The 23,411-nt window shown below is 49.0% G+C and overlaps 7 protein-coding genes and 1 non-coding gene across 8 annotated transcripts; 2 read left to right on the forward strand and 6 right to left on the reverse strand.

Annotated features, from left to right (window-relative positions):
- Nucleotides 1–827: 827 nt before the first annotated feature.
- Nucleotides 828–2,321, reverse strand: BCR38DRAFT_423783 (putative 1-aminocyclopropane-1-carboxylate deaminase). Its single transcript, XM_040859607.1, has 3 exons — nt 2,181–2,321; nt 1,824–2,100; nt 828–1,771 (listed from the first exon to the last, which is right to left on the reverse strand). The coding sequence occupies exons 2-3, from the start codon at nt 2,009–2,011 to the stop codon at nt 916–918; spliced, it is 1,044 nt and encodes a 347-aa protein (XP_040718873.1). The 5' UTR covers nt 2,012–2,100; nt 2,181–2,321; the 3' UTR covers nt 828–915.
- Nucleotides 2,322–3,612: 1,291 nt separating this feature from the next.
- On the reverse strand, nt 3,613–4,056 carry BCR38DRAFT_482086 (uncharacterized protein; the record flags this gene model as incomplete). Its single annotated transcript, XM_040863457.1, has 1 exon — nt 3,613–4,056. One exon carries the CDS (start codon nt 4,054–4,056, stop codon nt 3,613–3,615), a length of 444 nt encoding a protein of 147 aa, XP_040718874.1.
- Nucleotides 4,057–7,631: 3,575 nt separating this feature from the next.
- Nucleotides 7,632–7,703, reverse strand: BCR38DRAFT_t102. The gene has a single exon. It is a non-coding gene; the product is annotated as a tRNA-Glu (tRNA).
- Nucleotides 7,704–13,159: 5,456 nt separating this feature from the next.
- Nucleotides 13,160–14,277, reverse strand: BCR38DRAFT_455519 (uncharacterized protein; the record flags this gene model as incomplete). Its single annotated transcript, XM_040861797.1, has 3 exons — nt 13,160–13,251; nt 13,307–14,006; nt 14,077–14,277. 3 exons carry the CDS (start codon nt 14,275–14,277, stop codon nt 13,160–13,162), a joined length of 993 nt encoding a protein of 330 aa, XP_040718875.1.
- A 1,700-nt stretch (nt 14,278–15,977) lies between these two features.
- On the forward strand, nt 15,978–17,089 carry BCR38DRAFT_335993 (uncharacterized protein; the record flags this gene model as incomplete). Its single annotated transcript, XM_040855423.1, has 7 exons — nt 15,978–16,062; nt 16,142–16,262; nt 16,318–16,408; nt 16,476–16,610; nt 16,669–16,720; nt 16,776–16,824; nt 16,885–17,089. Coding segments are annotated over 7 exons (738 nt in total), but the record flags the coding sequence as incomplete, so codon positions are not given.
- A 188-nt stretch (nt 17,090–17,277) lies between these two features.
- BCR38DRAFT_334864 (CRAL-TRIO domain-containing protein) lies at nt 17,278–18,568 on the reverse strand (the record flags this gene model as incomplete). Its single annotated transcript, XM_040855351.1, has 2 exons — nt 17,278–17,731; nt 17,955–18,568. The coding sequence occupies 2 exons, from the start codon at nt 18,566–18,568 to the stop codon at nt 17,278–17,280; spliced, it is 1,068 nt and encodes a 355-aa protein (XP_040718877.1).
- Nucleotides 18,569–19,206: 638 nt separating this feature from the next.
- BCR38DRAFT_455522 (nitrogen permease regulator 2) lies at nt 19,207–20,822 on the forward strand (the record flags this gene model as incomplete). The annotated part of the gene is made up of 3 exons (XM_040861798.1): nt 19,207–19,249; nt 19,400–19,840; nt 19,909–20,822. The coding sequence occupies 3 exons, from the start codon at nt 19,207–19,209 to the stop codon at nt 20,820–20,822; spliced, it is 1,398 nt and encodes a 465-aa protein (XP_040718878.1).
- A 167-nt stretch (nt 20,823–20,989) lies between these two features.
- BCR38DRAFT_455523 (tRNA synthetase class I) lies at nt 20,990–23,147 on the reverse strand (the record flags this gene model as incomplete). The annotated part of the gene is made up of 3 exons (XM_040861799.1): nt 20,990–21,182; nt 21,249–22,844; nt 22,906–23,147. 3 exons carry the CDS (start codon nt 23,145–23,147, stop codon nt 20,990–20,992), a joined length of 2,031 nt encoding a protein of 676 aa, XP_040718879.1.
- Nucleotides 23,148–23,411: the final 264 nt, after the last annotated feature.

Raw genomic sequence — 23,411 nt, forward strand, 5'->3', positions numbered from 1 at the left:
AATTACTTTACTCAATATCTATCACTCTCGGGACCTTCAATAAAATACGACTGAATCTAGTGACACGACCTGTATCACCTCCTTATCGAGACCATATGCGCTGCTCCCACGTACCCACGCCTACGCCCCCGTGCCAGCCCTCCTAGCCCCTTCACCATGCGGAACGTTTCGCGATGGACGACACCGTGGTTCTATCAACCCTACAACAGGACCCAACGGCACCTCTTCCCTTCGACATGCTTATTGCGAGCAAGTCCCTTGTCCTTGTCTCTATTGTCCTCATGAGTGCTCCTCATTTCATCAAGAGTCGACGAGTCTTCCTCCAGGGGTCTGGTGCTGGCTTGGGCAGCCGTGGTGGGTGTAGGGTCCATCATCAGCTTCGTTGGTCTGACGAAAGTGGGTAAAGTCGGTGGAGGTGGACGCTCTCGTGATTAGCCTGATCAATTACAAGATCAAGTGGTTCACCTTGAGGTTTGGGATCCCTGGCGTGGTTCTCAGAGCAGTTGCATTGCTTTCAGTCACAAAACCCAGGCCGAAGCAGAAGAAAGACAGGATTGATGGCCGAGGAAGCGTAAACCCTTTGAAACTATTACTGAAGTACATCACTTTTGCCGTTCTGCCTGGCATGGTAGTCTTGGTCGTGGTTTCTGCGGGGCAACACTTGAATATCACGGCACCTGGCATCCCATCTGCGGAAAACTTGTAGTCGGTGGGACAGTGGGGTGTCTCGGGAGCGACGGGGATTGATCTTGTGACAAGGTTAATCAATGCCTTTATAGAGAGGTCAGAGGTGGTGAAGTCTGGGAATATTGATGATAAAAATCCATATCGCAAGTATAAAGGGAGTGGGATGTAGAAACATGATCGGAACGAGCTCGTTGAGATTTAGTCAATATTTTCATCCACTACTAGTCATTACTGGATGGAAGAGTATGCGTTCAAGGCCAGTTGTCCTCCCAAATGCGCGTATAGTACATTGCTGCCAGCGGCAATCTCCTCCTTTCGAATCATATCCATCATTCCAGCCAAACTCTTCCCTTCATAGACGGGATCGGTGATAAAGGCTTCCGTCTTAGCACCAAACTTGATGGCGTCGATGGTCTGCTCGTCAGGTATTCCGTAAACACCGGCATGATACCTGTCGTCCAGAATAATATCACTCTCCGTGATATCACCCTCTTGCAGCCCAATCTTGACGCCCGTCGCTTTCGCAATGCGCAAAATTTGATCGAAGGTCTGCTTCACGGTCGCCGAGGCATCGATGCCAACCACCCTGCGTTTCCGCGAGCCCTGCTTCTCTGCCAGCTTAAAACCGGCCACCATTCCAGCCATAGTAGATCCGGTAACGGCACATACAATAACAGTGTCGAAGAAGACGCCCATGGCCTTCTCCTGCTCCTCCACTTCAAAGGCCCATCGGGCGAAGCCGAGTCCGCCCAAGGGGTGATCAGAGGCTCCAGCCGGGATGTAGTATGGCTTGCGACCGGCGTCCTTCAGCTCTCTGTCCAAGTTCTTAAGTGTATCCTTGTGCTCTATGCCAAAGGAAGACGGATCAAGGCGGGAGTCAGCGCCCATGATCCGCGCTAACTGGATGTTGCCGACTTTGGTGTAGCCGGGGTCTTCGTAGTCGACCCATTTCTCCTGGACCAGAGCCGATTGTAGGCCTAGCTTAGCTGCTACGGCAGCTACTTGGCGTGTGTGGTTGGACTGGACCCCACCAATGCTAACCAAAGTGTCACATCCCTGAGCTAAAGCCTCAGATGCGAGGTACCTGTTGAATTGTTAGCTAAAAGATCCGACACTGAGGAGCCTGTGTGACCAACTCAAGTTTTCGTGTCTTGTTTCCTCCATATGCCAGGCCAGAATTGCAGTCCTCACGCTTCGCATATACGTTTACTTTTCCACCCAGTGCTTCAGATATCCGGGGTAGAGCTTGAATCGGGGATGGTCCGAACAGGAACGACTCCCGCGGGATGCTTGCAAAAGGCTCAGGCAACTTGACATCGGACATATTGATGTTTGTCGCTAACAGAAGCGAAACAGATGGTTTGAACTATTCGGCGATTTTGTGATGATGTCCGGAAACGCAGACGAGGAGATCTAGGTTTAAAGGTGTCATTGTCGGAGCCGGTGCCGAGTTCGGCAGATGCTTCGGATCCGCCCCAACTTCCGTGACTAACCTGTATTACCCTGGTCATTGCCCGATGTATTAAAACATATTCGAGTGATTGGTTGGAATTAGATGGATTCTCTGCGATGCTGCTACATATGGGGTTACTCTTATCGACCTGAGACGTTGATTGTGGATTCATGCGTTGTCCTGACTTTGGTCTTGTTGTGCATGATTGCGGCGGTAGCCGGTTGCGGGCCCAGAAATTCGCAGCCAAGAGGGCAGCATCGTGAGTTGCACAGTAGGGAATAAACAGGTAGATATGCCATCACGTCGCATCTTCTTGTTACAAGTCACGTATAATCCTTGCAGCGGCTCGGTGTCATTCAAGAAATCCTCTCTACAGCTTAGCCAACTCATACGATATTCTGCAAACCTGGGACAAGACTTTGAGTAAGAATTCTATGTGCACAGTGTGCGCAAGTATCGCAGATGCATTCGGGACTTTTAATAGAAACCGAAGCCTCCAATGGCGGTGAAACCACTTATTGCCTTGTTCGAGCCATAGATAACATCGGTACTCATAAAGCCATTCCTGATTACGGCCGCGGAGGGATACACCCTGTAAAACCCAATATGCGGGGGAACTGTTCCCGTACTATTAGTGTCCGATATATTCTTAGGTAAATACAAGTAGTATAAATAATACTATTTGTACCTTTTATTGTTCCATTTGTGTAAACCGGTTTGGGCAGTCAGAATTAAGCGCTGAAGCACCGCTGTGATTCACGTAAAATCGTAAGGAGGAGCAACGTAAAATAATAGTACTATGTAGGTCACCACAGAGCTGATTTACCGAGGACTGTTACACATAATTTCTAACTGTATTAAGGTCAAGCAAAATGTTAGCATTAGTCCCGAAGTGAGTAGCATTTGGCACCAAAGCACAATAAATTGCCGAAGGACAGAAACGGTAGAGTATGTACGCTCTTAACCATCTTATCCCACCTGCAGCTTCCATTTTAAAGCACACATTTGACTAATAAAGTCTTCTATGAACAATGTATACTCTTCGGCCTGCCTTAATGGCGTGGCTTGGGGTTAGAGTCACTAGTATTTCCAGTGACAAGCAAGACATGTTCGTATTACGTCCGGTCAAATCTCTTTGTATCATTAAGCATTCTGTTGGACCAAATCGACCGTCAAAAGACGAGGGACCCACTCGCTGTAGAATGAGGTATTTTTGGTAGTTATAAGGTCTGACACATTCCATACTTATTGCATGTAGCATATGTATCTTGCCTGGTAGAAGATGTGTTCTCCAATCGTAGTGGTGAGACCAATAAGATTCTGTACGGGCTTTGTAGCTTTGCTGTCATAATTCATTTAGACGTTTGACTCAGTAATCAAGTCTCAACTGCTGTGTCTCAACGCCCAGAAAAGCCTATCTCACAGCACTGAACACTTTTTTCATTGACTGATATAACTTAGTCACTTATTTGTCACAACCCAGAATTGAAGAGTAACGGACGCAAAGCAAAGTTACGCATGAAAGCTACTCTCAGTTTTTCATTCAAAACGCCATCTCGCTTGCTAATTGCCTTCAGTGCAATTTTAGCGCTGGCTTGCCCAGAATACTCATCGATATCACGGAATGAATTATGCCTCAACCTGACTCTTAACGAACCAACGTAGAGCTTACCACGACTAGGTGTGTCTAGGTTAACTTCTTGAGACAGAAAATGTAGCAGGAAGGCCCTGATTAGGTGAAAGTAGGCGACGTAGTTGGTGGTGAACTCCTCCTGGATGATGTTCAGATCCACGGTCTCGGGCTTGTTGAAGCCAAAGTGTCGCTGAACGCCAGAGTTGATGATAAAGGTGTGAAATTCTGGGTGCTTCTCCACGATAGAGTCCACGAACTTGTGGTAGGATGCAAGATTCGTCATATCAAGGTGCGCTGCAGACGCCTTATCGCTGTGCTTGGATACAAACTCAACCGCTTAGCTTGTCGCCTGCCAGATACCACAACCTTTGTACGATTTTAGATCAACTTGACTGCGGGGTCTTCATCGATGCCAGGAAGGAATCTGATGACATGTGCCTTGTTGCATAGGGGCGCTATAGTATTGGTTGTTCGAATATGCTCTTTTAGTGACAAATGTGGATTCTTAGTGAAAATGAAACGGTAGGTGATGCACAACAGAGTAAGATGAAAAGGGTTTCCTGGCTTTGTATGGTACGTTTCTATCTGATAGTCTCAGAGGCAGCATAAGACCTTTCTTTTGTGTATGTAGGATGATTTTAAAAAAGATTTGTCGTTGACTTGACCGTGGAAACCTGAACATAACACTTTCTCTCTAAAGAGAGCTCCCTAGAGACACCCAACTCGTCGATTTATTTCGATTAATGCAGAGACCTTCCAGCTTTCTGCCAACGTGATATACTAAGTGGCTACCATGACTAGAAATTACGAGAAATGGTCAAAGTCTTCTGAAAGAGGACAGTCCGACCCCAAGTCTTCAAAACAGACCATCCTCACAGGGTTTTCTGTATGCAGTATGCATTACGCTTTGGGGCTAGAATTATTCAGCCAGCGCTGTAACAAGAGGATAATCATTCTCCCGTCACGGATTGCTCCGTCATGGTCAATTATATGCTTTACAAGAATTGGGTGGGTGTTATTATTAACGCTATCATCTACAAGTATGCATTTACGGAGGAAGGAGCAGAAAAGTGTAGCAGTATGTACGCATTCATGGTTTTGGGTCCAACCCATTAAGCAGGTGATATTGATATATTGAAACGAAGATGGTCGTTCTTGGCTGCAAAGAACGTTATAAGTACGCCTTTTCAGTGTTCGAGTTTGATCTAGAACCGCCAGCAAGTGATCATGTTGATAAATTAACGTCCCACACCCACATCCCGGACACCCCCACATGTGGGACGCCCTAAAAATGATGCTGTATATTATAACCATTGACTTCAACCTTTTTTTACACTTATTCTGATGCGACTACAATACAGCTTTCACCATCACTAGGGTTTTCAGACTCGCTAGACTCATCTGTACTATCCTCAATTTCACCAGCCTCGATTTGAGCCTTCCGAATAGCCTTGATATTAGTAAACTTCGAATTTGTCAGGGTACGGCTAGGCCGAAGGCAATAGTACAGAGTGATGGGGAGTAACGGGCGTCCCTCCTACGTAGCACCGGGTGGTCACTTGCGGTCACTGGTAGGGGTGCCCACGATGATGCATTGATCTCTACTCTTCCCTATCCTACTTCGAGATGGTCCTTATATAGATAGCTAGGCCGCCGCTTGGACCCGGCATAACAGCAGGGTCGGCGATGCCGAGGATCTTGACTCTCGTCATCCCAAAGCTTCACATAGATTGTAATCATGACTCGGGAGTCTTTTGTCCGAAACACCCCTCCGGCGCCCCACCGGTGTCTTGCGTTCAGTGTCCTGACAGAATTAGGGCTCATCTTGACCTTCCTCCGCTTCCTAGCCCTACTAGTCTCGAGCTCTGCCTCTATTGCCTCAATCTTTCGCTGTGCGACAGCTAACTGGTAGTCCTTCTCATCAAAGCCCTTTTGAACTTTCCGAAAGAGTAGCCGCTGGGTATTTGGATCACTATCAAGCTTGCTGAATAAGCTGAGTTGATCTTGGAGCTCATCTCTCCTCTTAGGCGTTGACCAGGCTACTGCTGATGTCTCTAACGCCCAGTCCTGACTACTAGAGTGCCCTTTGCAAGTCTGACTAGGCTGTTTGATTGGTGCTGACGTATTCTCAAGGAGCAGGGGGTTCATAAGGGGTCTAGCTATGCTCGAAGGCCAGAGACCAGTATATTTCCATCCACTCATAATGTTCTTGACGGTCAATGCTGCTAGACGTGCCTTTCTATAGCAGAGGAGAAAGTTTCTCTTCCCTACGACAGTAGTAGTATACCATTGGTTAAGGTAACCAAGCTCTTTCTTATAGGCTGCCTTGAGGGGTCCAAAGACTGACTGATCGAGAGGCTGGAGAACGTGGGATGTGTGTGGCGGTAAGAAAAGCAAGTGTATCTTGTTTATGAAGCAGAGGTACATAAACTCTGTCGTTTCGTGGCTACTATGCCCATCTAGGATAAGTAACCTAGTCTCTTCAGGGTCCTCTGGTTGAGTCAAAGGAATAAAGATCTTTTGTAGCCACTCAATAGCCGTAGAGTCTGAAGTCCACCCATTCTCTGTTGCTGTAAACCTCCAGGCTTCGTATGGAGTCAAGTCTAGAGGAAACCACTGCTGCTGGACAGACTTCCCCTTGTATATCACAAGTGGGGGTAGTGCAGTACCAGTCGCAGAGATACACTCTATAAGAGATGTCAAAGCTCGAGATCCAGGCTGTTTCTTCCGTATAGAACGAGTCTCAGATGATCCTAGAACAAGACCATTTGATCCTCTACCTTCTATAATACCTGTCTCATCCATATTGTATCGATTTGAGGCCTTAATAGCTTTGATCTCAGGGATAGCGAGGTATTTGAACCATTGCCTGATCACATTAGCTAAGGCTCCATTAATACGCTGGGAATCGATAGTTCTGCTTCTCTGCACCTTGACTGAAGGGTTCCTCTTGATAAAAGCCTGGACCCAGTTCTTTCCAAGTGGTTCGGTGTCTCCGTGGATCTGTAGGATACGCTCGGCGAAGTCTTTGAGCTGTTGATGGGTTGGTGGGAGGCCTAGGGCAGCCTGGATTCGAACCCATTCAGCCAGATGAGATTCCTGGGCTGGAGAGAGCCTCTGGTAGTCAGCGAAGGCTATATCTCTTGACTGGGCTCCCTGAATCCGTCGTGAAAGAGTAGACCTTGGGACACCATGCTCATATGCTGCTTTTCGGAGGCTTTGACCGGTAGCTATTGCTTGAAGAGCTCGATAAATATCATCTTCGGTATATTGACTTATATTAGTGTGAAGAAGACGTACGTAAAATTTCGTAACGATTGAATCGATATCGGTAAAGATAAAAGAGGTTGAAGTTAGAGGCTAGCGGTGTTGATGAGGCATTTTTGGGTGTCCCACATGTGGGGGTGTCCCGGATGTGGGTGTGGGACGTTACCGGTCTTTTTGTCTCTAGTCCACTTCCGCTGTCACACACAGTATCTCAATTGATACTCAATGTTGAGGCACTATACAGCTGGGCCAATGTCTTGACCCTTTCAAGACGCGTATGTGAAGGTTTGTAGCTCTGATAACATACAGGATGTCAGAACGCTGCCTGCTAGAGACTGCGTGGTGTTGTATACCAGATTACTAGTTCTAGGATAATAGTTTTCTTAAGATATTAGTTACCATACAGTTGCGATTCAGGAAACTATACAATACATACGTAACCCCAAAATTAAAACATGTCAAAAGAGTAGAAGAATAGTTGAAGAATATACTGACTGAAATAACACAAAAGTTATTCGCGTATTAATTCTGCTGAGAAAACACAAATTGAAAACTGGGACATAGCTTTCATTCTGTGGATGAAGCAAAAAACTCCGCATCGGGGAATCGAACCCCGGGCTTCGCGGTGAAAACGCGATATGTTAACCCCTACACTAATGCGGATCAGGTGGTTTACAGATAATAAGCTTCCAGCAATAATATATAAAGTCGTGCAAATGATGGCGGCGCTAGATCCACCTTGAAAGTTCTGATTTCACCCAAATACTTATTCTCCGCTCTATAGTGGACTTACAGTTCATATAGGGTTTGTCTGAACTAAAAGAATGGTGTCGCTGCTCGATAGAATTGATCTTCATCGGGCGCTGCATGATTTCAATTATGCGGCAGACAAAAAAGGAGAGGCAGGGGAAAGAATACCTAATGGAATGCGCAACTGGTATTATGCCTTGGTCTGTTCGATAAAATAAACTGCGTTGTGCATATTGTCCTCTGTATTAAAGATCATATCTCTGACGGTCAATTACAGACGGCTGATTTCCATATTAGCCCGGAAAGGCTACCCGGAGTGGGTTCAGGAGTGGGTACGCAGCTTCGTGGAGGATAGGACGGTACGCCTCCGGTTCGATGGCAAGGAGTCAGAGCCAATCCCCCTACGAGCTGGCGTCCCCCAGGGGTCACCGCTATCCCCGATACTGTTTATATTATACATTTCAACGCTGTACGAGGAGCTAGCGGAGCAGCACCCACTACTTTTAGTAGTCGGGTTCGCGGACGGCACGAACCTGCTAAGCGTCGGCACCGATCCAGACACGACCTGCCGCCGGTTGGAGGGCGCATGGGCTACGTGTCAGCGGTGGGCAGTGAGGCACGGGATGGAGTTCGCCCCTGACAAGAGTGAGCTAATGCACTTTACTAGGGCCCGAGAGCCCTTGCCGCAAAGTATTCGCCTTGGGGACGCCACAGTGTCGCTGGTAGTCTCAGCGAGGTTCCTAGGAGTCTGGTTCGACCGCAAACTGACGTGGCACTCCCATGTTGAGTGTGTTAAAACAAAAATGGCAACTCAAAAGCTAGCCCTGACAAAGCTAGTCAATATGTCGTGGGGCTGCGATCTTATACGGGCGAGGCTGTTATATACGGTGGTTATCCGTAGCGCGATCGCCTTCGGGGCGACTGCGTGGCATACTATAAGTGAGGAACCGGCAGGGCCAGCTAAGAGCCTGATGGGGATACAGAACGAGTGCCTCCGGGTAGTCTGTGGCGCCCACAAAGCGACGCCGGTTCGCCACCTGGAAGCAGAAGCAGCAATCCCGCCACTAGACCTCTATCTTAGTGCCCGGGCTGCTAAATTTGAAGAACGGCTACGGCTTAGCGGGAAGAGAAATCTGCTTCGCAGCGCGAGCGCTAAAGCGTCACATATACTCCGGCAGGATAGGCCGGCGAAGAGGAAGCAGGCGTCGCAGCTACTCCGACCGGCAGGGTACACTATGGAGAAGGAGGCCCGGGGCTCCGAGTGGATGAGTGAGGAAAAGGAGGTCCCGGCTGCCCTCCCCGGCCACTGGAGGAAGAGATGGCTCACCGGAGCAGAGCATCACGATCGCCAGCGACGCGCTATCGCTGAGGAACCGGAGGGCCCTTCGATGCAGATACCGAAAGGGGGCAAGTATTCGGCCTGAACCGACTGGAGGCGTCTACGCTGTGCCAGATCAGGACGGAAAAAATAGGACTAGCAGCCTTCTTATTCAAGACAGGGGCTTTTGGCGTGTACTCGCCGCTATGCCGCTGTGACGACGCCCCTGAGACGGCAGAGCACGTAATCCTCTTTTGCGGGCTGTTGGAAGGACCGAGGGAACGATTACGGGCCGCTATCGCACCACGGCCACTATACTCTCGCAGAGACCTCGCAACGGCAACAGGAGAACCAGTAGTTAGTGGGACTGTTGTAAGGTGGCTGCTAGGGACGGATCGGACAGCTTCAAGGCCCAGATAGCATCGATCTTCTCAGGGGGGACTTTGTTGGTAGGTTGAGAACCAACGTAGTATGGTAGTGAACGCAACGCAGTCGCCAATAGGGCGAACCGACGACGCAGCGTATGTATTTAGTCCAGCCATTAGGGCACGGTTTGACATACGGGAGTACTAGTAGAGGTACCGGGGGCTTCGAGCCTACGGCGTATTTAATAATAATAATAATAATCATATCTCTGAGACTCAAAGGGGTAATAAGGATGTTGTATACTATGTGTGTAAGCTGAATTATAGCGGATACTTGCTCCATACTATAGAAATGGGTTTAATTACCCCAATGTATTTTGCTCACAATAAGTCGAGTTGCATGCATACTATCAGTATTGTGGTATACGTAGTCTGTGGAAGGACATAATGATGGCACTGATGGCACAGGACATTTGAAGTCGATATACAGCCGCGAGTAGAAGTCCATAGCAATAGAAACATAACACTTTTGAATTTATAGCATCTGGGCGAATTACTTGTAGCAGGCAACATGCAACAGGGGGAAAATCTTGCTCGACACCGAGGCGGCGACTATAATCTCGCAATAACTAGATATGTACAAGAGTTAACGTGAATGTACACCGAGCTGGCCACCCTTACATAACCTCGCATAGAAATTTTACGATAGTAAAACCACAACGCCGTAAATCAATTGAAACTACTCTGAATCTTCCTCTCCAGAAGATGGCAATGCGATCTTACAAGTTCGCGGATTATGCCCAGTCCCGTTGCAAATACCACAGCGCCTCGGGCGCGTTTCAACACGCTTTGCGCGACCACCATTTCGGCGCCCTTCTTGCTGTATCTGCGTCGTCAACTCCCTAGAGTCCCGTAGGTCCTGTCCTTCTTGGAAAATAAGTGATTCTCCTTCCCGTAATTGCATTTTTTTAGTCCTCCGGCGCCGGCTTAGCATCTTATTTGCCTCTCGAAGCTCAGCGCACTCGGCCCGTACGAGGGCGAGCCGCCGTTTTTATGCGTTTGGAGGGTGCTTCGGGGGACTTGGTACGTTTTTGCCGCTTGTCGGAGACTAAGTTTTTGGTCATTTTTGAGAGCTTGAAGGGCTAGCATTAAGTCTGCTTCGTTGTATGACTTTGCCATAATTGGTTGTTGAGAAAATCAAAGATTAAGTTGGCCGGTCGCGTTGGCGCATGAAAGTGGTCAGCTCGGTGTACATTCACGTTATTAACGAATACTAAACTAAAGAAGAAAGAGAAAGGGTTAAAATTGCAGGTGCCCGTCACTCTGTTATAAGAAGAACGGGTGCGTATAGGTGGGACACCTAGACTAGGGTGTCCCTCTCCCTCGTCCAGGGACCAGGCATCGTGACCGGCGTCACAAATAGTAAACCACGTTACTAGTAGTAACGTGAAGAATAATATTCAATAGCCTAATATCATATGCAATAGAATGCTTTACTTATAATTAAGATATACTTGAAATTAGCTAACGTGATCCACAAGTCATTTTCGCACACAAGTCACTTTCGCACTTTTTCAAATATTTCAACCTTTTAACTTGGCTTGCACTTTTCTTCCCTCCCACAACATGCCTCGTAAATCCAAAGAAGCCGATCTTCAGCTAGCTATCCAAGCTAAAAAGCGCAACCCTGAAATTTCATGGCGTAAGCTTGGCCGTATCTACAACGTTTGCGACCGTACACTAAAGAATCGATTCGACGGCGACCAAACGCGACACGAAGCTAATATGTTAAAACGAAATCTAACTCAAACCGAAGAGGATACGATTGCCCGACGTATAATTGAGCTAGATGCGCGAGCATTTCCTCCTCGGCTTCGATACGTTGAAGAAATGGCGAATATCCTACGACGCGTACGCGACGCGCCCCCCGTCGGCAAGAACTGGACCACGAACTTCGTTAACCGCCGACAAGACCTCCGAACGCGTTTAAACCGTCGAATTGATTACCAGAGGGTATTTAGCGAAGATCATATCACGTATTACGCGTGGTTTGAGCTTGTTAGGGACATAATCGCTAAATACGGTATCCTACCGGAGGATATCTACAACTTTGACGAGACGGGCTTCCTAATGGGCATAATCACAACCGGTATGGTTGTAACGAGTGCAGAAAGACACGGACGGCCTAGACAGGCTACACAAGGAGGTCGGGAATGGGTTACGGTGATCCAGGCTATTAATTCGCAAGGTTGGGCGGTACCGCCGTACATCATCTTCGCGGGCAAGGTTCATCTTGCTTCGTGGTATCGCGGTAACGACCTACCGGCCAACTGGAAGGTCGACCTTTCCCATAACGGTTGGACTAACAATAATATTGGTGTGGAATGGGCAAAACACTTTGTTCAACATATTATTAGCCGTCGGAAGGGTGCGAAAAGTCTCTTAATATTGGATGGTCACGAGAGCCACCACTCGATGGATTTTGAGACTTACCTCGCGGCGCACGGCGTAATTACATTGTGTATGCCTTCCCATTCATCCCACAAGCTCCAGCCTTTGGATTTGGTACCTTTTAGTGTGTTGAAACGGCTGTACGGTGCGTTCGTGGAGGGTTTAATGCGAAGGCATCAAACCCATATTGAGAAGCAGGATTTCTTAGCTGGGTTTTTAGAAGCTTTCATTGGTGCTTTTCACGAAAAAAACATCAGATCAGGATTCGAAGCAGCTGGACTTGTTCCTTTTAACCCGGATAGGGTCATATCTACGTTGGATATCGCAAAAGTAGTACGAACACCGACACCCGACCCCCAATTGCCTCCCTCCGTCTGGGTTTCTAAGACGCCTACCAACACCCTCGAAGCCGAATCGCAGTCAACTTTGATTAAAAGTAGCGTCCAGAGGCATCAAGACAGCTCGCCGACGCATATTTTGAACTCAATTAACTCGATTACAAAGGCTACGCATGCAATGATGCATGATAATGCATTATTACGTCGGGAGAACGAAGAGCTTCGTGAGACGAACCATATACTAAGTAAGCGTCGTAGGACGAAAAATAAGCAAATCCAATATGGAGGAGCACTTAGTATAGGTGATGCACAAGTTTTACGGGCCTTGAGGGGTGATATCAAGGTTATGGAGGAGGAAGAAGGGGAAAGCAGTCGTCCTGTAAAGCGCCGGCAGACCGGTATAAGGCGCTGTGGTATTTGCGGAGGGACTGGACATAATGCAAGGACTTGTTCAATAGAAGTACAAACTGATAATGAAGAAGATTTTGAGTAATTTAAAGGATAAAATGCGGGTTATGCATAGGATATTACTGAATTACTTGAAGGTGCCAAGAAAAGTGCGAAAGTGACTTGTGTGCGAAAATGACTTGTGGATCACGTTAGTTATATGAGATAAAGTTACGTAAATAATTACAGGTTAGTATCTCTAGGTGAAGAAAAATACAAATAAATGCTGTATCCGTCTGATTGTAAATTCACGATGACTCCTAAAGCTAAAATGACTGACGAAGCTTTGGTTGTACGTTCATAACAATGCTCACAATCGATGGTCACGGGGCAATTTTTGCTCTCTGTCTATTTGTCGTTGATCGTCTGTCTAATTTGTTAGCTATATACATGAATGATATATTCCATGGCTATAGCAAAAACGGTTGGCAATCAGCAATGATGGGAGCATCATTGCTTACCGTCGGCGGCACCCTCACGTCCATCATCTTCATGCTCTGCCAGGAATTTCTCAGCATCCATCGCAGCCATGCAGCCAGAGCCTGTTGATTCCGTCAGTGTCACAATTCTATAAATGAATTCGAGGGGAAAACATACCGGCGCTGGTAATAGCCTGTCTATACTTCTTGTCCTGCACATCACCAGCAGCAAACACACCCTCAATGTTGGTCAGGGGTGTGCCTGGTTGTGTCACGATATAACCCTCAGAGTCGGTCTCCAATTGACCCTTTACCAGGCTTGTGGCCGGGTCGTGGCCGACGGCGTAAAAAAGACCATTTGCCTCAATGGTCTCTTCCTTGCCCGTGACAGTGTCCTTGATCACCATGTGGCTCATCAAGCCCTTGTCGTCACCCTTGACCTCAACACCCTGGGTGTTGAATCGAACCGTAACCTTGGGGTGGCTCAACAATCGCTGGGCCATGATGCTGCTGGCCCTCAACTGGTCCCTTCGCACCAAAACCGTGACGTGGCTGCCGTATTTGGTGAGGAAGGTTGCCTCTTCGGCAGCGCTGTCCCCACCACCGATAACGACCAAGGGCTTGTTCCGGTAAATAGGCACAGCTCCGTCGCACACGGCGCAGGCGCTGATGCCATTTTGCCAGTACTTGTCCTCACCGGTGAGTCCCAGGCGACGAGCAGTAGCTCCTGTGGCGAGAATGATAGTATCGGCCGTGTGTGTGGTTCCCGGTGCCCATTCCGTCTCGTACTTGAAGGGACGCGAGGAGAGATCAAGCTTTGCGACGGTTTCGGATATGATTTGAGTGCCAAATCGTTCGGATTGTGCCCTCATGGAGTCCTGTAAATAGAAACAGCGTCGTTAGTAGATGTTCCACGTGCAATACCCAGAGATGGGGGAGACGATATACCATCAGCTCGGAGCCCATGATGCCCTTTGGGAAACCTGGAAAGTTCTCCACATCAGTCGTGGTAGTCAGCTGGCCACCGGCGGCAATTCCGTTTGCCATGAAACCCTCATAGAGGACGGGTTTCAGCTCGGCGCGTGCCAGATATATGGCGGCTGTGTGGGCGGCCGGCCCAGAGCCGATGATGACAACTTTGTTATGCATGCCTCTTGCTTTGGTGAATTGACTCGATGTTTTGGTATTCTTCTGAAAGCCTGCAGTAGTGAGTGCTGCTATTGATACGCTGGGTGCGCCGGCGCGGAAAGTTCTTCTAAAGGCTGAGGAAAACAGCTTGACGGTGGTGACTGATTCGAGTCACGACTATGAGGCAAGGAAATGGGGCGGTGGATCAGCTTTTATACAACTCCTCCGAGCTCGCTGCCTACTAAGATAGTACGCGATTCAAATCTGCGCAGACTTCAGAAGATTCTGGTGCGACAAACAAATGCAATCAGGGTAATTCCAAATCGTGAAATGGTGATTTCTAATACAGGTGCGGGTGCGGCTTCTATCTTGGCTCCCTGGATCGTGAGAATTTGATTGCCAAATCACCGCGCGAAATAGCGATTTGAGACAACCCCACATTACTAAGCCATTGGGGTCGTTCCCTTTTCATGGTGGGGTTTAAACTAAGGTACTCGAAGGACATCCTGATAATTTTTCATTGTTCACCTTGACTTTGAAGCTCGAACTAGTATAGAAGTATAATAAAAATGGTGCATCGTCAAGCCTTATTTAGTGTGGGTTGGGAAACTCGCAGCTCGCAGTTTTGGGTATGAGGATGTCTAGCAAAATGGCCACACGGGTGTCGAAGTCGAACATGCAGGAGCGCCGTGATCGGTAGTGTGCATTCTGCTCGTTGCGTCATCACTTGGCTTCGGGCGGGCCCGAAACGACGATAGGGACGAATTCATCGAACTCTTCACGAAGTCAATGGATCATGCTCCAGAGTTGACGTATACCAAATCCGGATCATCCGGATCGGAAGCTAGGTACGCGAATTAGACGAAGACTCAATTGCTGCTATAGTAAGCTGACCGGGCACTCGCACGGAGTTCATTTGGAGTGAGCCGGCCGCCGCATCGATAAAGGTCAATTCTATGCTGGCCGGCCACAAAGTCATCTCTTGTGGGGGAGGGGGGGTCTTCCGCAGGCTCTCACCTCATCGGTCGCAACAAACCCATTCGCATTTTCATTTCACACGTCGTTACCAAATCGGTTTAAGCTCTTGACCTCAATGGGTGCTACACAGGCAGGCAAACCATTCTCAATGCCATCTCGACGCCACATAGTCATTCTTCTATACGCAGACCGAGATGGCGAGGGTTGTTGTGTCTGTTCCATCATGATGTTGTGTTCAAAACCCATGATGTGCGAGCCGTTGCTCTCTTTCAACCAATTACATGACATTTATAATAAACTGTGTTAACAACCTGGAAGAGTGTGATGTCGAGTCTTGAATTGCGCGCTTGCCGACGAACCAGACTCTAAGGTTGACCAGGTTCCTGGATTATTTGCAATTTGGTTGTGTCAAAGTTGGTAAAGCTCTTCGCGAACTCCACTTAAATCCCAAAGGCGTTGGAGAGTCGCAACTGACCGACCTCACCTACCCATTTACGGAGTCCACAATAGCCTCTGTGTTCTCAGTCGTGCTCAACGTCAAGCTTCGCTATACTTTCTAACCTTGGCTTTGAATTTATAGGAGCAACTCAGGCTTCCCAAGATTCTACATAAATGGCACCGCAGACTGAAATTCCAGTAGCGGCAAATGTCCTAGGCGTAAGTGATTTGGTCATCATGGACTCAAAATGAACAACTCTTGCTGACAACTGCATTAGACCATTGGCACTATATTATGGTGTGTTCAGCTCGTTCCTCAAATATGGACAAACTGGCGAACCAAGAAAACCGATGGGTTGCCAGGATCTATGATGTTCCTATGGGCAGCGTGTAAGTTGCTAATCCGTTACCCCTTGCCCGGAAGCGCATACCTAAGATGGTATGGTAAGCAGTCACTAAATTATCCAAGGTGGTGTACCTTTCGGTGCCTATGCCATCATTCAAAACTTCAACATCCCGATACAAGTACAACCTCAATGTTTTATGCTGTTTTGTCTCATCAGCTGGACGCAGACCCTGGTCTACTCACGGTAATTCAAATCTGTTGCTCGATCACCTTCTATCAGGGGGCTAACAATATCGCAGAAAATGGGCAACCTGGAAAGCTTTCCTCGCCGGTATTGCTGTTGGAATTACGTTCGGAGGTCTCGAAGTGGCTCTCATCTTGCCCTTACGGGTAAGCCCATTCTTCCCTATAAAGACCATTCAAGGAGTAGTTCAGTCGTTTGACTTGCATGTTCTAGCCCATTTACGAAGCCGGTAATGACATACCACCTTTGGTGGTTGGTATTGTTGCGAGTGTCCTCCTCGCAGCAGGTTTGCTACCCCCATACGGGGAGCTTTGGAAACGAAAGGGCCGCGTTATCGGGATCAACTGGGTAGGTTGCATGCACATGGTTCTGTTTGTATGTGAAAGCGTTCGCTAATCTGCATCAGGTCTTCCTTTCCATGGATTGGCTTGGGGCGTTCATTTCTCTTATGGCACTAGGTGAGTGAGCCTGGGACAGTTGACATCTTCAATGCATGGGATGACAGAGTGACAGTTGCTCAAAATACGTTTGACGTTCTCGGTGGGGTATTGTACATCATTTGGTATGCTCTTAATGTCCAATTTCTTCATCATCGCCCACTAGTTACTAATTTCATCTATAGCTGCGTTCTTGAAGCGGCAATATTCTTGTCCCACGCTATTTGGCTCTTGCGCACGCGAAAGATTCGAAAAGAAGCGGCTTCACAAGATAAGACATTCGATGATCTGGTCGCGGAGTACGAGGAGCGGGGCGTAACCTTCAGGTTCGCCGAGAGGAAATCAAAAGAAACAGACGTAGAGGTTGGCCTGAGTGGCACTGGCCCATAGTCACCGACGAGTGCCCGAGAGGATCGGTAATTCAAAGGCGAAAAGTTGAGAACATGAAAGAATAGATGTGCTTGGTACTGAATCTGTCCACTACATCTATGGTATCGTCATCCTGCCGGGAAACGACAAACTCCTCGCATATCCGAAATGCAAACAACATCCATTATGCAGCCAAAGGCCGAACCCCTTCACTCTAATGCAATTGCCTTGCCTTGAACCTGGAGATCCTCTCCCTGACCACCATACTCCTTGGGAAGCTTCGCACCAAGTCGCTCGACCTTGGTCTTGGCGCTGGTGAATTCGTTGGCGAGGGCGCCACCGTTGCTCATGGGATGGAACTTCTTGATCGTCTTAGCGGCGACGAAGATCTTCATGATGCCATACATAAAGCCCATGATGGCAGGCACATTGACGAAGAACTTCTCCTTCAGTAGCTCTGGGTAGACCTGGGCAAAGACCTTGATGACTTCGGTGGAAGCCGTCTTGACCTTCGGGTTCTGGCGGAAGAACGAGAGGGACTTATAGTCGTGAACCTGGAAGATCTTGTACGGGTCGTACGTGGCGGTGATAGGCGTCGTGGCATTGGCGAGCGAGAGCTCCTGAAGAGCCAGTTCCATCAAAGCGGCGCGCCAGGTCATGAATCTGTGGTATATTAGTCATTGATCCGTCCATTGAAAAGAGACCGGGTGGAATGACTGAGGGATCATCGATGGGGAAAAGCATGCTATTGTTAATCAACCACAAAATAAACTGTGAGACCAACAAAAGACCCAACTTATCTCGGGTTGTATTACGGATCAAGACATAATGTCAAGTCACTGTACTGTCGTGTTTTCAATAGAAATTGAAAATAGATTTCACTTACTCCTCGACATCGCCAAAGGTGGCATCCATCGACTTCACGATGCCATAGACATTGAAAGTGAAGACCTCCTTGTCCTCGGGGCCCTCAACGCTCTTATTGGTGTACGAATTGACGTAGCCCAGACCCTCAAACTTGGCCTTGGAGAACGTCTTGGTGAGCAACTCCAGAGGCTTCACCTTGGCGCGCCACTCCAGAGTCTTGACGAGCTGGTCCTTGGCCTTGGTGATCTCTCCATCGTTGGCGTTGAGGTACTTCTGGAAGACGATCTGGCTGGGAATGTCAGAGTCGGGGTCGGCTAGAGTGACGCCCCAGATCTCGGGATGACCATTGGCCTTGGCGATGGACCAGAGCTCCTGGAGCGGAGTCAGAGTAGCCGTTTCGGCAGCGGGAGAAGCGGCGGCAGCAGTAGCGTCAGTGGAGGCTGTCTTCTCAATCTTCTCGGCCTTTTCGGGACCAGTCTCGGTGACAGGGCCTATCTCAGCTGTCTTGGTCTCGGTGGCGGCGGCAGGAGCAGTCTCCACAGAAGCCTCGGGAACGGGAGCAGCGGAAGGAGCCGTCACGACGGTCTCAGGCGCCTCAGCAACCTTCTGGGACGCGACTGGAGTTTCAGACATGGCGTCTTTCGTGTGTCTCAGTTGTTGATTGACGAGTGATGAGGCAATGCAATCTTGGATCCTCTGGACAGAGTGAAAAGAAAACCAGCTCCTGATTGTCTGTCGATTTATCTGGAGATCTGATAAATTTAATTCAAGTCCAAGGTCCAGGGCCCCCTAGTATCGGAGATTAGACGGCCGAAGGGCCGACCGATGCGCCATCGAAGGCAAACGCATTTTCCACGTGACTGCCCAAGTCATACCCAAACGAAAGACTTCCATCGCGGTAACAAGCATTGAGCAGAAGTTGTTGTTGGATATCGATGTTGATTCTACTTGTTTTTGATGGTTTCCGCAAGGCTCTATTTCCCAGCAACCATAACTTGTCTAGCACTAAGCAGTGGATACTCAACTATTGTGCCGAGGTTTCGCCGACCTACACAATTGCGAGCTGCCTTGGAGAGTACACTACCTACCTACCCTTGTTCTGGAGATGTTCCCAAGACAGAATTCACGATCCAAGTCCAAGTATGAAGATGGGGTTTTGATGATTCATTGTACTTACAATGATCTCCAGATAACTTCATGCTGGACTTGATTGCGACCGTGACGACACACAAACTTGAACATCTATCTTTCTGCTCTAACAGCAAGCAACAATGATTCAAGGAATCTTCTACGCGAGGTTTCTACCTGAAGAAGGTAAGGAATATGATTGTTTCATCTGTTTTCACTCAAAGTGCTCTCTCAGTGGTATCTCAACGAATAAAAATGTGAATCACTTGCTTTCTCTCATCTTCTCGACCCTTCTCTCATCTGACTTTTCGATCGTCTCACTTACAAGCCCTCTAGGAACCAAAATCGTGGCCCAGTCTCCCCCAGGATGCATAGTAGCCTCCTCATTAACTCCACATCTCAAGCCGCCCTTGGTAGACTTCGATATCATCCAGGAGTATATCATCCCGCGCAAGGCCTTCTTCAACCACTTCCTGACGGTCAACTCACCCGATAACAAATACAGCATCCTTGGATTTCCTGTATCCATTCCCCATGAAAGATACCACCGCAATGAATTTATATTCAACTTTGGCCTCGTGGTAGAGGCGGACGCAGATCAGATCCCTTATGAGCGGCTGGTTCGACGACTCGCTGTCACCTTTGCCGAGATGGAGCGGCAGGGGGGTTACCTGAGCAGCGAGGGTAAGCTGAATGACGGTAGACGACCAATTGAGAGTCTCTTAGAGATTGTGAAGGAAGATCTAAACAATTACGGGGAGTGTATGATTCCCGTTGGTATGTGTTTCCCTTTGCTCCCCTTAACCCCGATGACTCCTTACCCCCTTATACTAAACCTCATATAGACGAAGCAAACACGCTAAACATGAAGCTCTTCCCTTACCACCCTTCACCACCTCCAGTCCGCGGCTGGCACGTTCCTGTCCCAAAGATGAAGCTCACCTCCATTCTAGACCCGACGTGGGACCTCACTCTCCAGAAACTCGTCCCCCATATCGACGGCGTCAACGACGTCCGCCGCATTGCCTGGCTTGCGGACGTCTCACTGCCCCTGACCCAAACAGCACTGCAGCATCTCTTATACTACGACACCATCCTACTGTTGGACATGTTCTTCTTTGGCTCGTGCTATGCCCCCCGACCAGGCGTGCACGACTTCATCGAGAACAAGGACAGTCTTGTCGACGAGTGCGCCGGGTACGTCTGCATCAACCCTACCTCTCCCGTCCCCGCAGCGACCGGGCCCAGCGGAAGTAGTGACGGTGGTGGTGGCCACGAGAGAGCCGGCTCAACCGGAGGCGAAGCACCACTCGCCGGCCCCCAGCGCGTCTCCAATTACCAGCTCATCAAGCTCATGACGACCTTCTGCGTGGGACGTTCGGTCATGGAGTGGATTAAGCTACACACAGATGCGGGCTTCCCGGTACTGCAGCACATCGATGTGCGGCGATTCGTTCAGTTCGGCGTCATCAAGGGGTTGCTGTACCGCGTCCACAAGCACGTGGTCTCGAAACAGTACCTAACCCTGTTAGCTACCGGACACGCGCGGCCGCTACGTGAGGACGAAGTATCGTCTATCAGGCCCCACGAGGGCGTCGATGGGGATGGCTTGGTGGCAGATCCGCTGCAGAGATACACAGATGGTTGCCATAGTTTTGATCAGATTATCACAGAGCAGAACATGGCTGATGGCAAGATTATGGATAACCTCAGGAGCTTCAAAGCACCGGCGGGCGATTTGACTGTATTTTATCGCTAAGGAATTTGCTTCGATACACTCCGGAGAGCCGCATTGTAGACGAATGAGACCCACTTTATGCGCATCGAAGGGTTGAGATTCTACAATGTGGTATACTATGGATACAATATATGCAACATTTTGTACAGTGACGATTGCAATGGCCCGGTTTCTACAAAACCGCCCTTCTAGGAGTCACCACCCTCCTCAGACTGCTCCATCTTCTTAATAGCCTCCACTTTTTGCTTGAGCTGCTCGCGAAGTGCCACAATACGTGCGTCCCTGCGCTTCAAGGGTTCAGGACGAACATAATCCCCGCGCCTTTTCCAGGATACGGGACGAACCCCCTCATCCTTGTTCAGCAATGGAGTTTCTAGGGCCCTGCTTTCTTGGTCAGTGTACCCCCCTCTAGGAATAGATGATTTCTCTGTGGGGTTGGTAACTAACGATTCCTCGAGCTTTGCCACATCAGTGCGGAGGTTGCGCATGTCTTTCTCGTTGAGGGTAGGGTCAATCGCCTGCAAGGCTGCCTTCAAACGTCGAACCTTGCCCGTACCAGGCTCACCGGGATATATTTTGCCACTAGCTTTCCACTCTTCGTCGCTGATCATTTTGACGACGCGTATAAAGTGCTTCCCCCGGCGTAGAATCAGAAGCTTGCCTGCGATGAGAAAGTTCTTGGTATCCGAGGGAAACCAAGCCTTGACAGGGGTGAAGGTCAATTCACCAAGTGGCATGCCTTTGTTGGTTTGCGATGGCTGACCGGGTGAGCCACCAATGTAGGCGCCTTGCGCAAGGGTGAGCCTGTGGGCATCAGAGGCACTGCTAGCCAGTCCAGATGCGTGCAGAATGCGCTGGATTGATTTGCCCAAGATGAGAGATTCGGGCAATTCGATATCGACCTTGAACTCGGCTGCTTTCTGAACAGTTGGTGTGACTTTATGGATATCATCGGGCCAGGAGGCCCTTTCAGGTTGCCCTGAGGATGGAGCCACAGCATACAACTCATCTGTTCCATTGTTGGTATTGCCGGTCTTTGTCGCGTAAAGCGTACGATGCTGCATCTGGGTGTCCTTCGCGAGCTGGTCGCTATGGACCAAGGCGACGACTTCGTATGCTAAGATGTGCTGAGCCACTCGTTTGCTAGGATCCCGGCTGTGTTCCGCCATGATCTCGCTGATCTTTTCCATGGGATGGAAGGTCAACAGACGCAACAGGTTCTCGACATCGGTATCTGGGCGGCGCATGAAGTACTTATACAGATCGAAGGAGCTGGTCATGAAGGGGTCGAGCCAAACAGCATTGCCAGCGCTCTTGCCAAATTTAGCGCCCGATGAGTCGGTTAATAGGGGCGTAGTGAATCCAATAGGCGTGTTCAGGAGGGTATCGGGAATTCGTTTTGACGGGTGCAATTCGGTGTCACGAAGGTGCTTGACAGCATCAACGCCAGAAACAATGTTGCCAAACTGATCAGAGCCTCCAATCTGCATTTGAATACCCAAAGGGCTCGAGTACAAATGCCACCAGTCCCAGGCTTGCATCAATGGGTAGATGAATTCATCTAGAGGCATGCCAGCACCACTAGCCATCCTTGTCTTGGCCGTGTCACGCGACAGCAGCGTACTCACCCGTACTGAACTGAACAGCCGATGTACGGGAACAGTAAAGGACAAGCTGTTGTACCACTGTGTGTTGTTCATTATCCCCCTTCTCCAGGCCCAATTCTTCTCGTAGCCAAAGCGCCTGCCTTGCACTTCCACGTTCATCCAAATTCGCTTCAATTGGTAATGGGTCTTCGTGATATTTAAAACGGCGTCACTGTTGGCTATGCGTTCTCGATCCTTCATGCGACCTTCAGGATCGCCAACCCGGGCAGTAGCGCCTCCTATTACACTCATGGCCCTGTAGCCGTGGAGATACATCCAGAAGAGAGCCATGAGGGGCACAAGGTGGCCAACATGGAGAGACGGGGCGGTGGGGTCGACTCCGACATACGCACCGATTCGTTTTTTTCGCATGATCTCCCAGACCTGGGTTTCTGTGCTGCAAAGCAATAACATGTCAGTTACAGATGAGCGGCAGACCAGGCTCGAGCCATACGCACCCCGCGATATCCTTGACGAAACCGCGTTCTTTGAAGACATCCCACAGGTTCTTCTCTAGTCCCTCAGTGATCCTATTGGCCCTTACCTCCCATGCTTCTGCCGCCAGTTTTTCTTTCTGTAACACTTTCAATCCAATATGCCTCTTTTGCTGGGATGATGTAGTGATCTTGAGCTTAAGACAGCGCCGGCACAGGGTCGACTGCGCGCCGAGGGAGCTTGCTTGCATGGTTCTGGGTGCCATGGCGACATCAAACCTGGCGATCGAAGGCTGTGGAGGGTTCGAGGGTCGGAGTGTTGCAATCAGCGAGAGAAATGGAGCTCGCCGGCTCTCAGAAATAAAAGTACGACTGCATTCGTAATGCAGAAAACCCCAGCTTTAACGAACGGCGTCCCAGTCAAAGAGTCTTAAGTTGTTAATATTGTACAAACCACCATGCACTTCGAAAATGGCTCTTGAATTCAATTGATGGTTTTCGCAGGGTCCAACTTTTCTTTTTGGAAATCT

This window comes from Pseudomassariella vexata, assembly GCF_002105095.1.
Source record: "Pseudomassariella vexata strain CBS 129021 chromosome Unknown BCR38scaffold_3, whole genome shotgun sequence".
Classification (NCBI taxonomy): Eukaryota; Fungi; Ascomycota; class Sordariomycetes; order Amphisphaeriales; family Pseudomassariaceae; genus Pseudomassariella; species Pseudomassariella vexata.